The sequence below is a fragment of the Choristoneura fumiferana genome, chromosome 7 (genome assembly GCF_025370935.1).
Source record: "Choristoneura fumiferana chromosome 7, NRCan_CFum_1, whole genome shotgun sequence".
Taxonomy (NCBI): domain Eukaryota; kingdom Metazoa; phylum Arthropoda; class Insecta; order Lepidoptera; family Tortricidae; genus Choristoneura; species Choristoneura fumiferana.
This window is the reverse complement of record NC_133478.1, coordinates 282,307-308,321: the sequence shown is the minus strand read 5'-3', so window position 1 is coordinate 308,321 and position 26,015 is coordinate 282,307. Positions and strand designations below refer to the sequence as shown.

At 38.9% G+C, this 26,015-nt stretch overlaps 1 protein-coding gene across 1 annotated transcript; it reads right to left on the bottom strand.

Annotated features, from left to right (window-relative positions):
* Window positions 1-2,045: 2,045 nt before the first annotated feature.
* Window positions 2,046-24,455, bottom strand: LOC141429460 (dopamine D2-like receptor). Its single transcript, XM_074089768.1, has 7 exons — window positions 24,343-24,455; window positions 20,766-21,018; window positions 11,235-11,404; window positions 7,852-7,962; window positions 6,926-7,114; window positions 4,185-4,384; window positions 2,046-3,731 (listed from the first exon to the last, which is right to left on the bottom strand). Exons 1-7 carry the CDS (start codon window positions 24,399-24,401, stop codon window positions 3,517-3,519), a joined length of 1,197 nt encoding a protein of 398 aa, XP_073945869.1. The 5' UTR covers window positions 24,402-24,455; the 3' UTR covers window positions 2,046-3,516.
* Window positions 24,456-26,015: the final 1,560 nt, after the last annotated feature.

Sequence of the window (26,015 nt, the reverse complement as noted above, 5' to 3'; positions counted from 1 at the left end):
ATCGCGTTTACTGATAATTTGTGACCTGCACTCATCTAGCAAGCGCCCAGACTTTGGATCAAGGGATATTTACATTGAATACAATAATAATTATTTGTTTATACAAACACAAGCGTAGTCCGTTTCATACAACAAGTTTGTTCACGGCAAAATTTTCACATGGGATAATCCGAGTTTATACAATTCCCAATGAAATATATTTTTATTACAATAAACTACACGATCGAGTCGATCAATGAGCATTATATCTATTTCCCGCGTAAATAGTTATTCAGAAGCTCCAGATTAAAAATTCACAACAACATTCATTTTCTATTTAATAGATATAGATTAAAATATTAATTTATTTAAATAAATAATTTACTCCGGCGGAGATAATTCGAGTTATTTGTGTAACAGGAACCCTGTCGCGTTCTTAACATATTTACAACTATGTAACTGGCTTTAACAATAATTCATATCATAGGTTCAATAGATATCGACGTTTACAACTACGTCAAAGTAAATGTTGAGCAACATAAATTTTATTAGTTCACTCACTCAGCCATCCTAGCGCTTGGCTCGTGCTTCTCCGTGAGCGTTTCTTGAGCCTTACTTAGGTATAATAGAAGTGCATATTGCAATGCGGAATAGAAACCATACGGTTACATTGGCTTAAGAAAATCAACAAGTGGCTCAAAATCATGTAAACAAATAATCGTTAAAGGACAATAATAAACATAAAATAACTATACATCATAACGATAGTACTTTTGAGGGGCTTTAAATGGATTTTTAAATCACATCACTAGATAATGCCGTTCGTAAGTAGTCAAAACAGTTTTGACTTTGATATACGTGTATGATCCAGCCATATACATCTCAATTGTGGCGTTATGCGACTAAGTTAGTAGAGTAGTAAAAAATAACAGCTCTAATTAGTCGTAAATTATATTTAGGCTGTAGTTTAATAGCTCTTACACATATTTTTATGGTATTTTTGAGTTGAATGATTTCAAAAATTAATCCGTCTGCATCATCATTAAATTTTGTTAAATGTACATTCAATATTACATACATTAAATGTCACTGTCTGTATGTATGTTATGTCGAGCGAATAAACAAGAGCATTAACACATCTGTCGTAATTTATTGTTTACAATAAGAACATTATTCTGTTATTGCAATATTCAATAGTTAATCAAGTTGTACAATCAATGTTTTGTTGTTTTTGTGCAGATATCTACTCCCATTTCCATAAATATGACAGGTGACAGAATCAGTGGACACTGACGATTCGGTTTTTATCATCATATTTTTTTAAGATATTGAAAAACTCTTTCCTAACTCGGTTTGTCAACCTATACCTATATTAGAGCAAATAAAAAAAATGCTTTCATTAATATTTTATTTTTAGTCTTTTTGTATTTTTTACTTCAACTCCAAATTTTGTTACTTTTACGCTCATCCCGTAAAATCCATATCGAAAATACAAACTGAAACATAGATGCACAGAAAAACCAGAAAAAGAGACCCGCGCTGGGAATCGAACCCATGTCCTCAGCATTCCGTGCTGCGTGCTATACCGCTACACCACCACTGGACAGGAGTACAGACACGTATTTCTTCTTTGCACCACATATCTCAGCTTGTTTGTTTCTTATTTAGTCAGTTAAGCAGCAACACTAGCGACATCTATGCTTTTAGCCCTCATCGAGAAACTTTCAGCACTCCATTGGAATGGAACTAACCGCTCACCCGGACAAGAGATCGCTGAGAGATCGGAGAGAGCGCTGGTCTCTTTTTCTGGTTTTTCTGTGCATCAATGTTTCAGTATGTACTTTTGAAAATGCTTTCATATTCCTTAAGGTTTAAAGTAAATTAATTCAGTACAATTTTTGAGCCACTCCTATACTCCGTATAGTTTAACATTAAAAAATTTAACTATCTATGCATGTTTGTTTTATAATCCAATGTCGGATGTCTACATTTTAAAAATTGGCTGTGACGCAATTTTTTGTAATATCTTCGTATTATTAAAACATTGATGCATATACTGTTAAATTTTTAATTTTATATGAAACATAACAAACTATAGATGACACTTAACAATGGGAACAATTTAAAACATAAACAATAATTTAATATTTTTTAAACGTTGACACTAATTTATGAGCATAATAAGACGTAGTGTAGTCACTACAAACCACGTCGCGTGAGATACGATATAATACTGGAAAGTTTAGACTATGTACACCATTTGTTAATTAACACATAGCTACCTAAATTACTCGAGATCATTTTTACACATTATTGTTGATATGGTCATTGGCGAGTAATACCTACCTTATCAAATCTCGCAGTGCATTTTCGCTTGAGGACATCAAACTACAATCTAAATCTATCTTACGTATAAATATACAGGCAAATAAACGAAAAGAAAGATGGACGGAGAAAGGCAAAACATGGATCCTATCAGCTATCATTAGATACCAGCGTCAAAATGAAAAAATACTTTTGAAGACTGGTGTTATCGCAAGGATCAAATATTTCTTTATTATGCTTCATCCACCAGAAAAATATTTTAGATATTTTTACATTGGAAAAGGTTTCACCTTAAGACGACTTTAATTCAAATTAAAATAATCACAACCTTAAAAAAACTAAATCTTACTAATATTGCTATTATATAATTTGGCATGTACATAACTGTAACAATATCATAACGATACTGAAGACTAGAGCTACAGACCGCCGCAAGCGCCCAAGCTGCGCGGTCAGCGTAAGTCACTAAAGTACTCACATATTTTGTCCATACGTTCACTTTACACGTTCATATTTATTTACAAAATGATATGCTAGAATTCTACTATAAACATACAATATAATAAATTGAGGTATCACTTAATTTCAAATCTATAATGTCTTTAGTACAAAAGTCTCTTTATATTTGGTCGTCGAGTAGGTCTCGGGAAGGGAAGGAGAACTCTTACGAAATAGTAAAATTTCTTCTAGTTTCGGATGAGCAATCGGTATCGAAACCAATATCGCGATAAGTTTCGTTGTTAATTCCATAACAATGGGTTGTTTTGACTGTATCTGGGCGGCGTCCTCGAGCGAGGCTCAACTCGAGTGTTCTCAGCTTCTCGAGCAATTAAACGCCCCGTATTTCATTAAATATACGTTTGGTTTAATTTTGATACCATTTAAAACTGCTTCTGAATTTAATTCCAAAAGTTTAAAACAACGAGAGTTGGCGTGTGTTTGATTCTATACGCGTTTACTACATTTATTTAATGCACTCACTGCTACCAAAATGGATGATAGTCTTACCTTAGTCTGTTTTTCTGGATAAATACAATTTAGACCTATTTAAGGCAAGAGTGATTGTTCTAGTGAGCTACAGGTTTGGCCTCATCTGCACTTACTATTATCCGGTGGAAGCATAATCGCGTCAGTTAAAAAAAACCATGGTTGAAATGGACGTTCAGACTTCAGAGAGACCTACTGGGTGAAGACGACCAAATAGTCTATGGGCTAGGTGCCGCAGTGGAGGATCTTGCGGAAGGCCTTCCTGAACTCAGGATTGAAGATGGTGTAGATGACGGGGTTGAGGAAGGAGTTGATGTAGCCGAGCCACGTGGTCAGGATGAACACGGTGACGCCCGGGCTGTAGGGAAGGCCGAGCTTGCCGCACACGGCGTCCAGCACCGAACACGTGAAGAAAGGACCCCAGCACACCAGGAACACACCTGTTGGAAGCTTCGTGTCAATCCATCGTATAGTCAAGTCATAAACAACGGATAAACTAAAACACACAATTCAATTCCAATTGTCAAGTAGATTTTCTGCTTGACTCAAATTTTGATGCTTGATGGATAACGTAAACGGTCAACATTCTTGTCATATCAAATGGTCCAGTTGTTGATACGCAGATGTAGAGATTGCGCCCAAACTTTTAGCTTCATATCATGACGAAGGCAAACAACATAGCCTAAGGGGACTTTTAGACCATACCCTGAGATTAAGAAAAAAACTTAATAGAGTGCACGGGTCATTCGCGTTGATGTCTCCGAAGTCCGTACTTAGTAAACGGGCTCAAGGGACGCTGGCGCAGTTTTACTTAGATTTAAAGGGATTAATTTCAGTTTTAACTATTCCTGTTTCAAAGGGTGAGAAAAAGAAAAGCGCCAAACAGATCTCACCTAAAACAATAGCAAGCGTCTTGGTGGCTTTCCTCTCCTTCTTCGCGGAGGACTTCTCCCGCTTCTTCTTGCTGGCCTTGTTGGCCTTGTAGATGGTAAACCGAGCTGTGGCCGCGCTTGCCTTACGCTCCTTTTTGCAGTCCCCGAGCTGGCTCGTCGCGTCCTGCTCGTCTTCTGACCGCAGCGCCAGAGATGCGTTTCTAAAGACAAAGAAAATTAAATATGGCCATACACGTTACGGTTTGCCAGAGATGTAACGTGTGTGGGGACGTTCTGGTGTACGTACGGTGTCACTTGAAAGAATTTATTTTTGGCTTTGCTTCATCGCCTGCACAGATGAAAATACTGCACAGATCAGTTCCCATACACGTTCCGGTTGACCAGCGCAGATAGGTATACCTGCACAGGGAGACTTCTTCGGCAAACCGTAACGTGTTTAGCCAGCTTTAGTACCCAAGGCGCGCAAGCACTCGCGATCGTAATTGCTATCTCTCTCTCCTCATTCTATACAGTTTGACGGAATGAAGTGGTAAAATCGCTTATGATTACAAGTGTATTAAACAATAATGATTATCTCTGATACTCATTAGGTAAGGTAGGCTATACAATACAAATAATACAATACAATGACTCTTTATTGTGCACTAGAAATAGTAAGCGATACAGAAAATATGTACACAGAGACACGGAGAGAAAATTACAAGGTAAGCAATCAGCAATAATACTTAAGTATTTCGCAAAATGAGTCCCTCTTCTTTACCTAATTGCAAAAGTATGGAACTTCTATCGATACAAAAGTTAAGTTTTTTTGGTGAAATAATATGTGCAAACTAGGCGTTCATGAGTCGGTTGAGAGTTTTATGTTAAACATATTTATGTTAAATAAAATTGAGGCTTCGCATCGAATTTGCTGGTCTTTTCTTTTATGCCCGTAAAATGCACATTATGCGTTTTAAATATAATTCAATTTGACTATTATAATTATTTATTTTCTTAATTGAGGAAAAAACAGCAATATAATCCCACTATAATAATGAATGCGAAAGTTTGTAAGTCTGTTTGTTTGTTACCTCGATCACGTCTACACCGCTGAACCGCTTTAGATAAAATTCAGTATACAGATAGTGCGAGTCCCGGGGAAGGACACATGTATACTGTAGTTTTTATCCCGGAATATTGCACTTCCCGCGGGATAGCGATAACCAAATTCTAAGGAGACAGAGTCGCGTTTAACGGCTAGTCATACATTAAAGTTGGTATAATAGTAGTTTTTATTTGTTTATTATACAATTACTACTCGTTGTATCCCCAGAAAGCACGCAGTTGTTATTTCGATTATATTGCGAAGTGAAAATTAGGAAACTAGCCCGTTACAACCGTTGGGCTGTATCGATATGAAGTCACACAATGTGTCACATCGATGTGCGGGTCGACTGAGCTCCGCGCTGCCACCTTATCGGGCTATTGAGATAGTGTTGTCGCGTAAAATGACTGGCGTTAGGGTTCATTGGCTCGAAGCAATCTCTAAGAAACTTCGCAGTCTTCGTCCCCGATATGCTTGCTATTCCTATCCAAATACAACGTAGTACAAGCTCAAAGACACCAGGATAAGCCAGTGTATTTTAACTTTCAGTAATATGAAAATTTTCTATTCCTTTAAAACGTTATGTACCAGGCGATAACGTAATTTGGTGCCGTGCTCGTGACACCGCAACAACTCTTGATATTTTGCACATGAAGTTACCGTGCGACTCACTCATATTAAATATATTGACCAAGAATAACTCACGTCTTAAATCGAGTTTAGCCCGACATATTTCGGGCTAATCCGTAGCGCCCTCTTAGGAGCAACACGACTCGGCGCGGCTGTTGCAACACGCGCACTGCCGCAAACTACTACTGCAATGTCGGGCTAAACTCGATTTAAGACGTAGATTATCCGGGTCAATATATTTAATATTATTATGAACTCTTCATATGCCTAATATTCCTAAAAAAATAATAATATTCCTAAAAACCTACATTTTCGCACAGAAAGAGTTTAAAAGATTGAATAGATTTTTAAGTTCAAGCCCACATGACGAATTGCAAAAGGTTCGTGCGGCCGACTCGCCAGTTTAGTCCACGGTTTGCACGCCTACGAGATTAATAGCGGGAAAACGCTGCTACGCGCTACGAACTACTCGCTACGAGCTACTGCTGTAGAATTTCGTCGAAACATTAGTGTAAAATTAGGGCTTATAGATTTAGAGCTGGGCTAGAAACTTGGCTCTACAAGAGATCTGATTACTTTTTGACAGTGCGAGCTACATGGTCTCGTCTTGGCAACATTTAACATGAAATGTTCTTCATCATCATCATGTCAGCCGAAAGACGTCCACTGCTGGACATAGGCCTCCCCCAAGGCTCTCCACTCAGACCGGTCTTGTGCTTTCCGCATCCACCGCGATCCCGCGATCTTAACCAAGTCGTCGCTCCATCTTGTTGGAGGCCTACCGACAGCTCGTCTCCCGGTCCGCGGACGCCATTCGAGAACCTTCTGACCCCATCGGCCATCAGTCCTGCGAGCAATGTGCCCCGCCCACTGCCACTTTAGTTTCGCAATTCTTCGGGCTATGTCAGTAACCTTAGTTCTACTGCGGATATCATCATTTCTAATTCTATCCCGCAGAGAAACCCCGAGCAAATGTTCCCCGTGTGTGTGGCCCGAAATGTTCTTGTGGGATTATTATTATAGTCACCTGGAGTCAATGTCGAGCCTGGTAGTGTTCCCATTCTTCCTCCAGGCGGCGTGCGGCGCGTGCGGCGCGGGCGAGGCGGGCGGCGTGTGCGGCGCGTGCTCGTCCAGCTGAGACGTCGCGTAGCCGCTGTCGTTGTTGCCGTTGCGATCCGGCCCACAAGGACCACACTTTAGGTTCGTTTTCGGCTTTCTGTGCGAGAGGAATACGATTAAAGCCACTTGCACGATGTGCGATTTAAATTTTTCATCGTTTCTCCTGGATTGGAGCGGACAGTTCCAAACACTTTGATGGGTCTACACACAAGCATCACGCCGGTATTCCCATATGGGGTAGGCAGAGCACACGAAACGTTACCGCTTCGGAGCCACTTTTAGCAATTTTAGGTTTTAAGTTTGACAAAAACGGTACAATAGTGACAGGTTGCTAGCCTTTCGCCTACGGTATATCTTAACCTATATCCTTACCTTATGCTTTACCATTTGATGGTTCTAACTCTGGGTTATCTGTTAATTCATAGTTACGTAGTTAACCTCGCTCACCACAAAAGTTACAAGTGCTACAATCCATACTTAATATTATAAATGCGAAAGTGTGTGTGTTTGTATGTTTGTCCGTCTTTCACTTCGAAACGGAACGACGGATCGACGTGCAATTTGGCATAGAGATAGTTTATGGGCCAGAGAGTGACATAGGCTACTTTTTATCCCGGAAAATGCACAGTTCCCGAGAGAACAGCGCGCGATAACCGATTTCCACGCGGGCGGAGTCGCGGGCAAAAGCTAGTTCTACATAATTGTGAACTTTTGTGTTGTGTGGGCTGACATGGCCGGCCCGGTCCCACTTCAACTTGACTTGGCGTGTTTTGGAACATACATACAAAAATTGCAAGTATATGTATATAAATATGAGTTGGAAGTGGTAGTTACTTGGGCGGCTGGTCGGCGACGGTCGCGAGCATGAACTCCGTAGACTTGTCGTTGGGGATGACGTGGCAGTCCTCCGCATCAGCCTCCAGCTCCACAGAGTGCTTGTCGAAACTGCAACACAAACTTTAAGTGAAATCAGCTTTATCCCACAGGTTTACAACAAAAATAGAATTGCTTCTAGGAATATGTTTGCTAACTTTGAAGCCTACCTTTTTAATGGTTTAGGATTTGCCTTTACCTATACTCGTAGGTATCCTCGTCTCGTTTAGTTTTCTATTTAAAATGTATAAAATATGTTACATGTTGTAACAGCTCAAGAAAATTTACTCTCATCGACAAAGAAGATAAAGTCATATACATAGTTTTTTTTTATAAAATACATTGAAGGACTGGACATATCAAATTTAACCTAATTCCAAACATAATAAGACTGAAAATTTGTTAGCGCGGACGTCTTCTAAGGAACAGCGGGGCTACAACGAAATTCGAAAATCGAAGTCGTGTCGTTCCGTCCCTCTGACGCTTATACTATTTAATACGAGAGTGAAGGGGACGGTACGATACGAACTTCGATTTTCGAATTTCGGAGTAGGCCCTCAGATTATTAGGTTACTCCAGGGAAATTATGAAAGACGTAACGAAATTAACGTGATTTCCGTCCGCCATGTAATAGATCCCATTAATTATCCAAGCCCGGTAATTGCCCGTAAAGTTTTACTTAGATCTGAGAACCACCCGCCGCGTAGCCAGATCGGATTTTTTTTTCTCTGTAAGTTTGTTACTTTGTCTTTATTGTCACCCGAACTGCGTACGAGTTTGTACAGTCACTATCCACCAATATCTGAAACAACAAGCGTGCATAAATATCTGATACGATTCTATTTCTAGGGTCGGTAGGTCGTGTTTGATATTTTAGCATGCTCCGCTGTGGCAGATATTAGGTATATTAATGCAGTTGACTGTATCAAGTTTTACTTCAATGGCGTTAAGCGTTGAAATTGTTACCGAACTTATAAGTACTTATTTCAAGAGTTACAGCTCAATCGGATACCACGAATTGGTCGAAAATTCACACACAACACCAAAATTTCCATACAAACCTCGCATGTTAATGGAACTTGTAAAAAACAACAACATGGGATATAGAACCTTAGGTAGGGATCCTGTCTCTTTGAAGGTGATTTAAAACTGACTACAAAATTATCGCCATTTACAGTTTTACTCAGAAGTTCGGAGAACTAGATGAAAAGAAATAGAATTCTTTTGTGTAATTCACAACTTTCTGAACAGACTATTGGTGTACCAAGTGACAACAAACTCCGAGAAAACTTTTATTCACTTTGATTGCTCGAACGTCTATAATAGGTTTTATTCGTTTAGAGACGTATTTCCAACAATATTTGATGAGGTTTTAAAACTATTTGTCGATAGAAATGGAAAGGATCATTATTAACTAAAAAAATAGTTCAAACAAAATGTTTGTTTGGATTGACACGTATTATTATTGAATCAGGCGTAACTTTGCAGTAATGCTAGTGGTACATCCCGAAATTCAGTAAAAAGCTGCAAATGGTGTTAAAAGCATGAAAATCGGAAGGATTGATCTCTAGGCCATACGAATCAGAATTAAACCGTATCATATTATTTGGAGGATAATGGTATGTTTTGAAAATGATTTTTTAAAACAAGTGACTGAAATATAATGATGTGATATATTTTTAGAATCGGCTTAGTAAGCCCTTTTATTAGATACCACACATGATAGATTTCAGAACGAAAACTTTTTTCCCATACAAAAAAAAGATGACGTCATAACTCCTCTCCTTTTTAGGGTTCCGTAGCCAAAATGGCAAAAACGGAACCCTTATAGTTTCGCCATGTCTCTGTCTGTCTGTCCGTCCACGGCTTTGCTCAGGGACTATCAATGCTAGAAATGTGTAATTTTTCACGAATATATATGTAGACTATGGCCAACAAAATGGTACAATAAAAAAAACAAAATTAATTTTTTTTAGAGTACCTATCTCCCATAGACGTAAAGTGGGGGTGATTCTTTTTTCCTCATCCAACCTTGTAGTGTTGGGTATCGTTGGATAGGTCTTTTAAAATCATGAGGGGGTTGCTAAAAATATTTTTCGATTCAGTGATTTGTTTGCAAAATATTTAGCAGCCTAAGGTATAAAATATACCTCAAATTGGAATATTCCGTACAAAATCCTTAGAAAAATATTACTTAATTTTTTCGTAATGGCTACGCAACCCTATTTCTGGCCTGTCCGATACGCTCTTGGCCGGTTTTTTTTTCGTGCTACGGGTCAAATTGATTTTTATGGCCTAAAGATCAAATCGTTCTCATAATCATGCTTTTAACACCATTTGCAGCTTTTTTTGGCGTACCGCTAGCACTACAGGGGTCCATATCAATCAACTATAAATACTACAAAGAATTACTTTGCGCACTATTCACGACCTTACGATAGAGGTATCAGTTGCATAAGCAACAAACTGTTGTTCATGCAGCTCTTCTCCTTCCAAACTGGAAGAACGTTGCGATAGTTGCGGGCAACCGGCTTTCGGCTGTAGATGACAATAATGATGATGATGATTAACTTTAAAAAACTTGTTTCCCACCTGTCGTCGTGGTCGTCCTCGTCGCTGCCGCTGCTGGTGTACACAACGTGTATTACAATATGGATTCGAGTTCCAAGCTCGTTTCTAGCTACAATTACCGCAGTGGGCGGGACAATGAGGGCTATCGCGTATGAATTCGCCACTAGAGGCGCTAGTGTAGCGTGAGGTCTCCGAAATGTCAAATCTCATAGTTTTTGGGTGAGCTACGCGGGTTTATTTATAATTAGAATAACTTTGTGAATATTTTGCAATATCTGAAATTAATTATGGCAAATATGCGTTCCGGGGCAATGAATGTTTTGTGTTTTGAGACAGTTTTGTCTTTCGGAAACCTTTGTCCTCCCTTTTTTCCGAACATAACGGGGACTATGCAAAACTGTGGCATGCTCGATATTTTCATGGTACGGTTTTAAGGTGTATTAAATATGATTTTAATCTAAACTTTGTTTTCACGCCCGTAATAACAGCCTTTGAAAGCCATACTTAAAAACCTCACGCAACAGTGCGCCATCTAGTGAGACAAAAAACGATAGCCCTCATTACCGCAGTGGGCGGGACAATTGCCTTGCTCCTAGAGAATGACTCACAAGGTGTTGGCGGCACCCGTCGTGATCGTCCTCGTTCCTGCCGCTGCCGGTATACTACCAAGTACATTCAATTTTCTAGCTCCATTCGCGTCAGTGGCGGAACCACTGCCTTGCTCGTTGCGCGCCACAAGAGACCTTGATAGCAGGGTAAGGTAGGGTAGGGACCTGTCGTCGTGGTCGTCCTCGTTGCTGCCGCTGCCGGTGTTGGTGGCGGCGTCGGGTGCGTCGGCGAGGCGGCGCGTCTGCGCCACGTTCTCGATGACCACGGCCTGGCTGCCTTCCGGCATCGGAGGCTTCTTTGCCGCGCGCTGCTTCCGTGCCCTTATCCTTAAAGCCTGGGACAGACATACCAAGCGAACCGTTAACATTTTAGTGATACACTTTATTAGAAAAAAATGTTTGCAATTTACACTATTAGCACGCTTAGGAGATGAGTCATGATCATGAAGCAATTGCCTTAACTGTCACAGCTCTCAACTTTTCGTGGATTTGTACCCAATTAAATCATACTTTTAATACCTAATAATTTGCTCTTACATTACAACGTGATATTAAAATACGATTCACAACTAAACTTAACACTGCGCACTATTCATCATCCCAGTCTATATACGTCCCACTGCTGGGCACAGGCCTCCTTTCAGAACAAGAGGGCTTGGGCCATAGTTCCCACGCGGGCCCAGTGCGGATTGGGAACTTCGCACGCACCATTGAATCGCTTCGCAGGTTTGTGCAGGTTTCCTCACGATGTTTTCCTTCACCGCAAAGCTCGTGGTAAATTTCAAATGTAATTCCGCACATAAATTTCGAAAAACTCAGAGGTGCGCGCCAGGATCCGAAACCACGACCCTCTGCTTGAGAGGCGACAGCACAAACCACTAGGCCACCACGGCTTCACTGCGCACTATTAAGCTTCATAAATAAATAAAAACCCATTTCAGATTTAAATGGAAAGATAACTACGAAAGCGGCTTAAGCTGCGCGGATAATCCGCGTCTGCATTGGAGCCCGAACTTTAAACGCTTGAACATTTTTAAAATTAAATTTATCAAAGTAATAATAAGTTTATAGTCAAAGTTATAAAATCCTTTCATTCTTAGAGGAGTCCTGTGCCCAGCACATAGAAATATAGGCTAGGATGATGATGATGATTATGAGTCAAAGTTACTGTCAAAATATCTTTATTCAATTAAGGCTATACAGGGTGGCACATTTGATCTGACTGTATGAGAAAGTCTGAAACTATAATGTCATCGATTTTAATAACAAGAAATACTGCATTCATACGTTTAAAAAAAACATTTACTCAGTTCCGGGATCGATGCCGGTCGTCTTGAAAAATAAAACATAGATATTACTACGAAACATGGTATCTAGAAGAAATAAAATGCGTATTTCATATTCTTAAATGGGCCAATCAACTATTTTACCCACAGTTTGGGCGTCTCCTGCGTTACCAAAAAAGCGTACTTCGAACCAGATATTTCACGGTTTAATAGGTTGAACTTACGTAGGATGGCATGTATTTTTGGTAGGCTGGTGAAGTACTCAGCACTTACGTGGATATCGTGCGGGTCGCGGCGAATGTAAACAAGAACACTGTTTAACAGTTTATTTTAAAGCGACGTTTAGTAAAGCACAGATGAAAAGTCAAGCACAGTCTTAGAAGGAGAAAATGGAAGAGATAGGAACAAGCACAGCGATTGATATTAGGCGCATACGTAATTAAAAAAGCGGATCGTAAGCGAAAGCGGCGGAGCAGAGCGACATGCGTCTCGCGTCGTATCATCAAGCTCACTGTCCGGCGGCGGTCGCGCACACGCAACTCCGGAGGAGGCGAGCGCGCTAACCGGTTATGCCGTGACGTAGGCGGTTGCAATGCGGATTCCTAACTACTAATAAAAACGGTGCGCTTGTCCGCTTCAACATACAAAATATATATTATAAAGTTTATATAATGCAAAGTGACATTTATGATTTAACGTAAATGAATGCATTATGCAATTTTAAATTATTATTAGTATTATTACATTATTATTATTATTAGATTAACATTATTATATTTGTTTTATTATTAACATTATTTAATTAGATTATTAAGACTAGATTATTAAGTTAGTATTAAGATTAAATTAATATGATTTATAATTAAGATTAGATTATTATGATTGGTTTTATTATTTGTAATTATTTATAATACTTTATTTGATTGTACTATTATAAACATGCTAATGTAAATTTTCGTAATTATTTGCCATTACTAACATTCAGTAATAAATTATAATGTACTAAATTTAACTATTATAAATTAAGATTTAGTGACATACACTGAATGCACGCCACATCTTCATGTACACCTTCTATTAAATTACAGAAAAAACATGTTTACTTACAAAAATCTGCAATTGTTTGACCCAAATAATGTATGTTTTATTTTTCAAAACGTCCGAGTTCGATTCCCGAGCTGAATGGAAGTTTTTTTTAAATGTATGAATGCAGTTTTTCTTGCTATTAAAATCGATGACATGGTTCCTAAGAACAGAAGAACGGATGTTAGGATGTCTTGTAGTTTCAGACTTTCCCATACTGACCGATCTAACTAGTTATAGCACTTATTATGTATATGAATTGGTTTAAAAAACCTCTTTTGAGAAGAACTTGGCAAGAAACTCAATGAAAGGTATTTTTTTTGCCGTAAAGCTACTACTACTAGAAACCTAACCAGCCCTAATCCTTTCAAATCCAACACCATCCAAACAAATCCAAATCCAACATGCGAGAAGGGTTGAATTATAACATTACGACATCATCAATTAAACAGGAGATGCATCGAATACCGAAACGTGGAGAGTTGTGTGCTTGTGTACATACACTGCGTGGTCTTTATCCACTCCTTTAATCCTAAAGACAAGGATCGATACTAAGTGGATATATTCACTAATGAAACGGAACTACTAATTTTGGCACTTAAACTCCAAGCACGGATCCGATGCTGTAACATATAAAATTTTCCCGGCTGGGGAATTTAAGGCCGTGGCTCTTTTGGCCTGAGTGAATGAGCCTCACAAAATTTATAAAACAGTGGCTTGGGATCTTATCTACTAATGAGAATGGCTAACAGTAAAAAGAAAGAGTACTTGAGTTTAAAACTCTAATGACACAAATTTAGAATGCCTGCCAAATCCACACAGTTTATACTTATTACACCTTAAATTATCAAAAATATATCAAAATCAGCTTTTGACTGCGGCTCCGCTCGCGTGGATTTCAGTTATCGCGCGCTTCCCTCGGTAACTATGCATTTTTTCAGGATAAAAAGTAGCCTATCTCACTCTCTGGCCCATAAACTATCTCTATGCCAAAAACCACGTCGATCCGTGGCTCCGTTTCGACGTGAAAGACGGACAAACATACACACAAACACACACACTTTCGCATTTATAATATTAGTATAGTATAGTATGGATACGGTCGGTGTTAAAAAGAAGAGGCGACCTACGCCAGTCACTGCTATTTTTAAACAGACGTGGTATAAAATTGGTGTACTTCGTGGCAATAAAAAAAATATTACGATAATCTTGATCGTATTCCTGAGTTAGTCGTTGCTTTCAAAACACGATTAAACTAATTTGGCTCGATAGATTTTATTGCCAAAGTGAGCTCTTACTTTGATTTAGAAACCAAAAATACTCCGTTATTTATAAAGACACTATAATCAAATTACTAAGTCTGATTTACAAACAAAACGTAATAATAATATCTGTCGTGTTATTTATTAAATCTAAATCGTAATTTCTTTGCATTTATTTTATTTCCAAATTTTTGATGAGCAAAGACTTACGCCACGCCGACGACATATTGCTTCTCTGTCACTTCAACGCAGAGAAACAGTGAGCGCTTAGGTGCTCTGCCTGAATGACCTGCGTCGCTTTTCTCCACAAAATTCATTACGAAAAAACTTTTACATTTACACTTCTTTCATAACACTCAATCTATGAGTAAGGAAATTATTATTAAATTACGTTATCACTGTATTTTGGGTATTTAAGGTGTTTTAGGATAGTCAACACCGAGAAATAAATTAAATAACGCACAAAAAAAACAAGAAGCCCTCATACTCGTACAATGACAGACAACATGTCAGAAGATGTCAGAAGTTTTTTTTTTTTTTTTTTTATGGCCCGCACGGTTTGTGCACTGTGGCCCGGGGTAAAAACGGGGAAACGGGTAAAGGTTTTAAAAATCATCGGTAGGAACGGAATTTGGAATATTGAATAAAAAATCAGGTGTTAAAGGAATAGGATATTAGAAGAGGAAAAATATATATACATATGTTGTATTGTCTAAATTTTAATATCATTACATAGGATAAAATCTGCTAAAAGTTGATATACATGGAGGTCAGCTGTTGAAAGTAAGCAGGATATGGATGAAGGGAAGGAACTTGAAGAGAAATGAGACCTTTGACAAGAGCTGATCGGTCGCGCCGAAAGCAAACAAAGATGATGTGTTTTAAATCAGCTTCTTCATATCCACATTCGCATGTGGGGCTGTCAATAATATTGAGCTTAGCAAGGTGAGCTGGGGTGCAAACATGACCCGTCGCATACGAGTCAGTATTGTTGTAACCTTTTACCGAATCTCAGTTTCCAAAACCAGGGCTTTATGGTATAGAAGTTGGATGGCACGATAATGACGACCCTTAGAACCGTCTTGGGCCCAGGATTCACCCCAGGATTCCCTGAGGTAAATCCAGGAAGAGCTATCAAGTCATGCGCGTAGTTTCTAAAAATATTCACATCTCCACTCTCCACTGCCTCATTGGCTATCTGTCTACTCTCTCATTTCCAGATATCCCACAGTGAGCTGGAACCCACGCGAAGGACACGGAATAGTTTTTATTTAAACATGTCAGTAACAGATTTCTAACTTCAGAAATGATCGGAAATTGGTAATGTGAACCGAATGGGAACCGGGCCAGAGCTTGCAAGGAACTGAAAGAATCTGTAAAAATAACAGTTTTACTGAGTTTCATTAGGATGATGTATTCTATTGCTTTCGCTAGGCCGAGACATTCGCCGGTAAACAATGTCAGAAGTTGTAAAGTAAGTGTGTTGTTTATTACAAGAATTAGGTAAGTACAGAAAAATTGGTTAGTAGTCTAAATAGTTTTATTGGCTCCATATTTTGTCTATTACTTATAAACTGATAACTACCATAGTAGGAATATAGGACATGTGTTCAAACTTAATACGTGTCTGGTACGAGTATATAGCCTACCCAACGAAGACCAAAAACTGCCTCTCCGGGGAAATCTCGCGTATAAGTCAATTTTGGCATAGTTGTAGGGATGGTGTTTAAGACCACATACTAAAAGTAGGTACTGATGGTGGGGTAGAGCTAACGGGTGGGGAGGAGTTTGTAAAAGTCCCATTTAGTTTTTCGTAAATAACTGGTAAACCACAGCAAAAAATGTTCTAAAACATAAGTAATCTACATAAAATTCTCTACAAAAAAAATTCTAAACATTTTTTTTAAGTATGGCGATGAGGATGTTTGTTACTCTTTCACGTAGAAACTACTGAACGGATTTGCATGAAATTTGCCATACAGGTAATAAATACCCTGGATTAACATGTTCTACAGTAAAAAACGCACTGAGGTCTCTGAACCAGATGATGATACATCTACACTACACAAGCACTATTTTAGTACAGTAAGTACCTACATTATTTTGAGACACCCACTAAATAACATGACTTATATAAAAACAGATATTTTACTTTATTAATCGTTGGGCAAAGTAACTTATTGATTGAATTTTATAACGGGCAAAGTTATTTAGACAACATTGCCCACATGCGTTATAATAGTAGAAAAAGTTCTCACTTACAGGTTCAAATACTGCACTTTGTGCTTTTTGTATTAGTGTTAATAAAATATCCTTCTTTCTTTCTTTATACGTAATTTCTCCACTCTTGGAACTCCAGTTTTATAAATCTAAAGTACAATTAAAATAGTAAAATAATTTATTAATTCAGACAAAGTGATTGCATTTAGTCGTTAGGTAACAGTTCATAGTTTGTTTTTCTAGTAAGCCGTCCTTTTATCAAATGGGCACAGTTTTTCTGCGAGTACTCGTATCTCCAAGAATATTTATGTTGAGTATGAATATCCTACTTGTGTCAGTTCTTGACTTTTGTTTTTTTAATGTATTTATTATCAGTATGTAATCAAGCGATTTGTTTCAAATTTTAAAGTTGTTCTTTATATAGATTTACATCGCCACTCAAAAATCATATAAATTAAAAAAAAATACCAAATAAAAAGACACATTTCTTTTATTTGGTTTTGAAGTAGTGACACCTCTAACTTTTTTTCTAAGAATTAACCATACATTGACCTACTACTAGCCGAAATATCAAAGTTTTGTAGGTGGTACTTCCTATTAAAAATAAGGGGACATACGTGGCCTAGTTCTGTATTCAATCGGTGTTTTTAGTGTCATATACAAACTGTTGTTGTTATAATTTGTTATTGGTTATTAGCGTTAAACTCATAAATATGATAAAATTATTAGAAAACTCAAACATAATATAGAGGTGTTTGTATACATACGACATTGATAGAACACTGATTGAATACAAATTGCTGATTTTTGACAGGACCCCCTGTCCCCTGTTTGGAGTAACGCCTGGAAAATTTTGATATTTAGGCAAGCAGGCGAGAAAAAATCTAGAAGTTGACACCTCTGTCATGCTGAGGATGCTGGTCTCTTTTTCTGGTTTTTCTGTGCATCTATATTTCAGTTTGTATTTTCCTACCGACTATGGCCTTGTTGTAACAGGATCATAGCGGGTAATATTTGGAATTGGAACTTATATTGACACAAAAGTACATTGTGCATTAAGGGCTGTAAAAAGGGGATTATTAACGAGAGTCTATTAGAAGCCTGAGCTTAACTGACTTCAGAAAAAAGGAGGAGGTTATCAATTCGGTTGTATTTTTTATGTTGGTTCTGAATTTTGGGCAAAAAACCGTCAACTTTGCCTTAGGGCCATTTTCTTATAAAATCGATTGTCACGAATGAGTATTTTTTGTTCAATAAAGGGCTTATATAACTCTCTATTGTACATAAAACATATAAAAATAACAGTTATCAGAGCAAAGTACAATGTTTATTTTGTGTTTATTAAAATTTAAGTTTGTAAACGTAAGTGCTTTATAAAATTATAAACGTGGGTAATTTTACTCAATATAATGTCCACTTGTGATTGAAAAAATTGCCCGCCAGGCAATGTTATGTCCTTGAATGTTTTATCCGACTGTACGAAGCAAATGAGGTTTTTGGTTTTCAAATAAAAAATCGATACCTATCTGCAAATGGATCCATATTTTAGTGTATACCTACCTAAATGAGTATAGGTATTATAAGTTATCTTCAGTTTTGTCTACATTTTGAGAAATATATCTTGCTTAATTTTTAATATTTTGATATAGGTATTTCTCTAGCAAGAATTACTAATACACTTTTAGAAATGTAGGTGTATTTCATAGGCCATAGTTAAATTAAAGTGTACTAAGAAAATAAAAGTTAGGTGAACTTTAGTATTGTGTCACCCGAAAGACGTCCACTGCTGGACATAATAGGCCTCTCCAAGACTCTCCACTCAGACCGGAGTACAATAAAGAGTCATTGTATTGTATTGGAATGCAGCTTTGAAAATACTCATAATAACCGAATTTTCACATTTTCGTAATTTCGGCGATTTTCAAGTTAATAAAAACGAATTATCTAAGTACCTAAGTACATAAAATTGAATCAGTTTGAACGTGGGAAATTGTAACGTCATAGCCTTGTCATAGCAGTCAGTATATGACGTATTCAATACAAACTCCATAACAAACGATCGTTTTGACATTTCTGATAAACTTTAGCGGTACCGTATTTCGCCGCGCTGCGCGCGAAAACGCGTCGCTGTCAGATAACGCCTACGAACAAATCGCGGTTGCACGCGATCTATCTCAGAGGGGTCGCGGGGGTGAGGTACAAAACCGCTCGCGCAGTTTGGCGTGGGTGGACTCTTAAGATAAAATTGTAATCAGTGCGACTCCTCGACCAAAAAAGTATTTTCTTTTTAAATGTCATCAATCATCAAAGTCATCCTGACGTCTCTCGATCCACCCGCAGTATCAGTGGGAACTGAACACAGATCACTCATGACAGCTGTCATCTCTTGATGTTTCGATTAAGCAATAACAAATGAAGTTAGATTTAAAAGAACGTGATTGAACGATATTTACAAGATCGTTAGCGATTCAAAAAACATCAATCAGATAAGAATTACGTCAAGAGGCAATGCACGTCCTTCTTTGTTGGGACGTTATGACAGTTTTAACAAGTTGCGTATTATTTAGATAATTTAACACGGGCCGTTTTCCAGTTAGTTTCATTATGGGTGAAGCTAGACGAGCGTAATTTTTGAATTGTGAATCACCTATTTTCGGCCGTGTGATTTTGGTTTCATTTATAAGTCCTATTTGTGTACAACTCATTGTAGAAAACTGGACTTTTGCAAGACCGAATTTGTTACGTATATTGTGACCGAATGCAGCAGAAATTTACGGGAGCGAAAATACGCGACTCACAACTCAAAAAGTTACGCTTCATTCACCCTTTAGACTGCGTTACCACCAGATTTGTGCGAGTATGTGTAGCGAGTTTTTCATAATTATAAATAAATAAATATATCACGGGACAATTCACACCAATTGACTTAGTCCCAAAGTAAGCTTAGCAAAGCTTGTGTTATGGGTACTGAGCAACGGATAAATATAATTATATAGATAGATACATACTTAAATACATATTAAACACCCAAGACCCGAGAACAAACATTCGTATTTTTCATACAAATATTTGCCCCGACACGGGAATCAATAAAAACTCATTTACCATTCTCACACAGCACATCTCTAGTGGAAACACTTCAGCGGAGCGAGGCGAGGTAAATGAAGCGTCTCTGTTGGTTCATGAAAAACACATTCCTCGCAATACATCCGCGCACATCTCTGGTGGAAACAGAGCCTTAAGGGGTGAAAATCGCGATAACTTAAGGCCGCTTGTTGTAGACGTCCGCTGTTTTCACAGGACAACGGACCGTTTTTTTGGTGTTGTATGGTTAAGTAAATCGCCGGACAAGTGCCCGGTGCATGTACCATCAGCCAATTATGTGGTCTAGCACCCTAAAGTTGATAATCGTTTGCATGTCATAAAACAATAATGCCAATAGACGTGGCTGTCAACTTGAAAGTTCGACTTCAATGACATATTCATTTGATAAGAACTTGTTTAAAAATTGAGTGACCACTTGTTTGGCTGATGGTACCATCATCTAATTATGTGGTCTACCACCCTAAAGCTGATAATCGTTTGCATGTCATAAAAGAATAATGCCAATAGACGTGTCTGTCAACTTGAAAGTTCGACTTTAGCGACATATTCATTTGATAGGAACTTTTTAAAAATTGATAGACCACTTATTTGGGTGATAACACATTCATTGTAAGCCACACAACCCCCCAGGTCCAGCAAAATAAAACGGTCTGTTGCCCGGTGAAAATAACGGACGTCTACAAGCGGCTTAAAACAGTGACGTCAGGACTTACCTTAAAACAGTGACGTCAGAGACTTACCTTAAAAATACTATAATACAGGAACATCATCATAATGCAGGGTATGTAGAAGGAGCCCAGCGAGGAATAGATGACGTAGTTCTGGCTATTGAACAGGCACTCGTCGTAGTTGCGTTGCGGTGAGTCGTTGAGGCCGAGCACCACCGGCGCGCCGATGGCCGCGGACACCAGCCACACCAGCACTATGGTCAGCCACACGCGACGGTTGTTTTTGTGCTTGGCGTACTTTATTGGTTGCGTTACTGCTATGTACCTGGGGGCAGGAATGTACAGCCAAATAAGTGGTCTACAAGTTCCTATCAAATATGTCGCTAAAGTAAAACTTTCAAGTTGGCAGACACGTCTATTGGCATTATTGTTTCATGACGTGCAAACGATTATCAACTTTAGGGTGGTAGACCACATATTTGGCTGAAGGTACGTTGCAGAGCATTCTCAAAAATGTAGGGCTACTACGGAATTCTAAAATTGAAGTTCGTATCATACCGTGAAATGCCGTCCCTCTCACTCTGGTATTAAATAATATAAGCGTCAGCGTTTGTAGTACAGGGCCAGGATTGTAGGCAATTTTCGGAAATTGACGAGGGAGCAAAGAATTTCCATTCCGTAAGAGTCTTTGCGCACCGAACTTATTACCCTGGTGCATAAAATAGCACAATATATTTTTCAAACTACTACATTTCCTATTTATACCATTATACCAGATGTCCAAAATAAGATATTCCACCACAAAAATTACTTCCTTGAGTTAATCTTCGATTTTGTAACAATGTGGTTTAATGAGAATCTGGTAATCTAGAAATGTGGTAAATAGGTAATGTAGTGTGTGTGGTATTTTGGAAACGTTGTGTTTTAGGCACTCTCTCTTTCCATAGAGCAGTCAAAAGCACGTCGATAAACGTGTCGCACCGGCGTGTAAAAAAAGCGATGTACAGAGGCCGTAAGTTTTGTTCTGACTCAGCCAACGTGAAACACGAGCGAAGCGTCTGTGTTTCAGTCTGCACGTCGTTCCTCCTCTACAGTGCCCTTAGTGTAAGTTTTCGGTTACAAAATACTACGTCTCGATCGCGTTCGCGTTAAAATCTCAATTTATACGGAAACACGAACAGCGCCTCTAGTGGAACGTTTGCGATGTTCGTGTTTCCATACAAATTGATATTTTAGCGCGAACGCGATTGAGACGTATTTTGTAACCGAAAACTTACACTAAGGGCACAGGTCGCACTTTCTCAACCGATCGTCGTGAAAATTTGTGAGCAGGTTACATGATAATATGGATTTTTGGATTCTGTTTTTGTTTTTATTTCCATGTTTTTATTTTGGGTTGAACTGAAATCGCGAGGTATAAAGCCACTAGTTATAATATTTATCAGATTTTAATGCCGCTGCCGCTGCCGCTGGAAGCCGTGGTGGCCTAGTGGTTTGACCTATCGCCTCTCAAGCAGAGGTCGTGGGTTCAAACCCGGGCTCTCACCTCTGAGTTTTTCGAAATTCATGTGCCGAATTACATTTGAAATTTACCACGAGCTTTGCGGTGAAGGAAAACATCGTGAGGAAACCTGCACAAACCTGCGAAGCGATTCAATGGTGCGTGCGAAGTTCCCAATCCGCACTGGGCCCGCGTGGGAACTATGGCCCAAGCCCTCTTGTTCTGAGAGGAGGCCTGTGCCCAGCAGTGGGACGTGTATAGGCTGGGATGATGAATGCCGCTTAACTTAACCTCAAATGAAAAGTGAAAATAAGGGCGTCCTCAGCATGGTGCTGCGAAAAATCCAACGCTGGTTTTCAGTGTTACCTTTTTACTGACAACTTTTACTATAAACTAGTTCTGCCGCAGAGCTTGTTTAAACAACGCGTCCCTCAACTAAATCAGTTGATTATCCTAGATTATCCTACTTATATACATCCTACTGTCCTACTTATATTATAAATGCGAAAGTTTGTGACTGAGTGAGTGAGTGAGCGAGTGAGTGAGTATGTTTGTTACTCCTTCACGCCGAAACGGCTGGTTAGATTTGGATGAAATTTGGTACGCAGATAGTTGGACATCTGGAATAAAACATAGGCTACTTTTAATTCCGATATTCCCACGGGATAGGGATAAAATATTGAAACAATAACCGCTTGGCTTAGAGTCATGAAATTTTACATGATTGTTTTAATGGAACGTCAATGAAAACCACGATTTCACTTTCGGGAATTCCCAAGGGAATTTTTAAAAAGGCTCTAATGATTTACGTGTGCGAAGCCGCGGTTAAACAATTACCAACAACAATTACATTTTATGTGTGTATGCCGCCTGTATTTTAAATTTGCATTCTTGTGCGTAAATGCGGTGGTAGGGCGCGTCATTCATTTCAGATTAGACCAGCTCTAACAGCATTAATGCCTGAGAACAACAGCATATATTTAGAGCAGTATCTATCCGACCCAAAACGTGCTTTTTTGCCTAAACCCAAACCAATGGTAACAATTTTTATAGACGTGTTAAAATCGTTGAATACGGTTAGTATCATTTCGTCTAAAAAACAGCTGGTCTACGTAGCAAATTAGTAATTGGTCTAAGTAGCAAGTGGTCCAAGAAGCAGGTGCTACCACCATCTTGCTCGCTAATCCTGCCGTGAAGCAGCAGTGCTTGCACTATTGTGTTTCGGCGTGGAGAGTAAGACAGCCGGTGAAATTACTGGCACTTGAGGTATCCCATCTTAGGCCTCTAGGTTGCACCCTGGTGTTGCAGGTGTCTTTGGGCAGTGGTGATCTCTTATCATCAGGAGACCCACTTGCTCGTTTGCCATCCAGTCAAAAAAAAAAAAAAGAAGCAACTGGTCTAAGTAGCAACTTGTAAAAGTATCAAGAGGTCTAAAATTCTTTGACTCAAAGTGGACGGCGGAGCTCCTATACCGCGTGGCTGAGGCGCTTTGCGCCTTGACACAATTCTAACCTTTTTTTTTTTTTTTGCCCGGGGGAAATCTGCCACCAGATACCCCATCACCACGGGGAGGCGATTAGGTTATGTGGGGTTTTTACCCACTAAAACCCCCGGGATGTTCCTTCCTCGTCGCCCTGCCAGCGACGCAGCGGTACAACGGAATAACCCGCTACATCGCCAGGAGGCGGTAACCTAACCTATATTTTTTCAAGTTTTCGACAAAAACAGTTTAGGACCAGTTGGTTGCTTCTTAGACCACTTGCTACTTAGACCAGCTACTTTTTAGACCAGTTAATACTTAGACCAGCTGCTTTTTTAGACGAGATAATATCCCTATATCGGTGGATCCTTCTCTTTTGACATATGCACAATGAAACATTTGTAATTCGTGTAGGTACTACTATTCTATTTTTTTGCAAACATTTAACCAATGCTAGCAGTGCTGAGTGTACAACAAAGCAAGCTGGACGCGATCCGAAATTACAATGTTGCAACTTTTGACCAAGCCGAAAAATTCGGCAGTTTTTGGCCGAAACATGATGAAACTACAACTTCGGTAGGACACTAATTTAGGGACTCAAAGGGAAATAAAAAAATCGTTCACGTAACTTTTGGAATAAAGCTTAAAAACACGTACTGATCACTTACCTATCAACAGAGATGGCGACGAGGTTGAAGATGCTGGAAGTGGAAGACGTGACGTCCATCGCGATGTAGACGTCGCAGACAAACGCCGGCAGCCCCCACGACCCGTTCACCTGCGGACAACCACACCTCATTAGCATGATAAGAACGCCATGCTGGTCTCATGAGATCCAAGGTCATTTCAAATCAAACAGCGGCCATAATATTATGGCGTAAGCCTTGTCACGTAGCTCATTTCTATTTACTCGTAAATCACTTTATTTTTGAAACAGTTTCTTTTTCAATATCGAAAACCTAACCAACAAAAAGTTCGAAAACCCCCGACTTTGTCACTTCAAAGTTCAATATCTCAAAACGGCTGAATCGATTTTGTCTAAGAACCATCGCTAGAAAACCAGATTTCAACTAAAAAACCGCGTTCAAATCGGTCCACCCGTTTAAGGTACGATGACATAGACAGACAAACACACATAGCGGTCAAACTTATAACACCCCTCTTTTTGCGTCGAGGGTTAAAAAGAGATCTAGTGTGGTAAACCTTGCAGGGATTGTGTTAGGCTACACACATGGGTTGCAGAAGCTTTAATGCATTTCAGCAAGTATATGAAAACCACAAGGGCATTTTCGTTTTATTTTCAAGAACGACTCTTTATCTGTAAAGTCTTAAACTACATAGTTAGCTTAATGTCAATCGAAATTTCAAACAAAATATCAGTTTTCCCTTTTTTTCTCATTTGAATCTTTACTAAAACGAATATAAACTGACGAGTCCCGACTGACATTAACATTCTGGTTGTACTGTAATGTCTTGTATGACGCCACCACGACTAAAACTTGACAAAAGTACATAAAAAAGTGAAATAAAACACAAGCAATACCAAACTAATTCTTTATTATGGTTCATAGTCATTTTGTGTTGGATACAAATGCAATGCACTTTCAATAAAAAGCAGTCCAGAGCTATCTTCATCTAGTTTTGTCACAACCTGTTCTTCCAGCTGATCGTAATCAAGAGTCATTCCATGCCACCTGAAAAAAAACTTTTTTCAAAATTCAAATCATTTATTCAGTAAATAGGCCGCAATGGGCACTTTTACACGTCATTTTTTTAAACTACCAGCGCTTTCGGAAAGACCATCAATTGCCAAGAAGAATGCGCCGCAAGAACTTGGCATAAAGTCATTTTTTCAAATTACCATACTTAAAGATAAAAGAAATCAGGGAATGGGGTCCCTTAGTAAACTATATTACCATGTCCACCTGTCAAGTAAAAAAAAACGTCTTTTCACGCACCACTCCTTCAGAAAAGTAACTTTTCCTCCCTTACGAGAGGGAGCAAAGTGCAATATTTCTGATCAAGACTTTTCTGAGTGTTTTATAGCAATTGCAATTGTTTGGAGTTGACAATTGTAAAACCACGCCATTTTATATGCTGGTTGCTCTTTCAAGTTTCTTAATGCGCGGTGTAAAGCCAGTTTTTTTTTCTACTGGATGCCAAACGATCAAGTAAGTCTCCTGATGGTAAGAGATTACCACCGCCCATAGACACCTGCAACGCCAGGGGGATTGCAGATGCGTTGACCTAGAGGCCAAAGATGGGATACCTCAAGTGCCAGTAATTTCACCGGCTGTCTTACTTACTCTCCACACCAAAACACAACAGTGCAAGTACTGCT

Coding starts and splice junctions, on each gene's coding strand:
- LOC141429460 (XM_074089768.1), bottom strand. CDS start 24,401: ATGGACGTCACGTCTTCCACTTCCAGCATCTTCAACCTCGTCGCCATC. Junction 7,115..7,851: donor GTCGCCGACCAGCCGCCCAA/GTAACTACCACT, acceptor CCTCTCGCACAG/AAAGCCGAAAACGAACCTAA. Junction 3,732..4,184: donor GACGCTTGCTATTGTTTTAG/GTGAGATCTGTT, acceptor AGCTTCCAACAG/GTGTGTTCCTGGTGTGCTGG.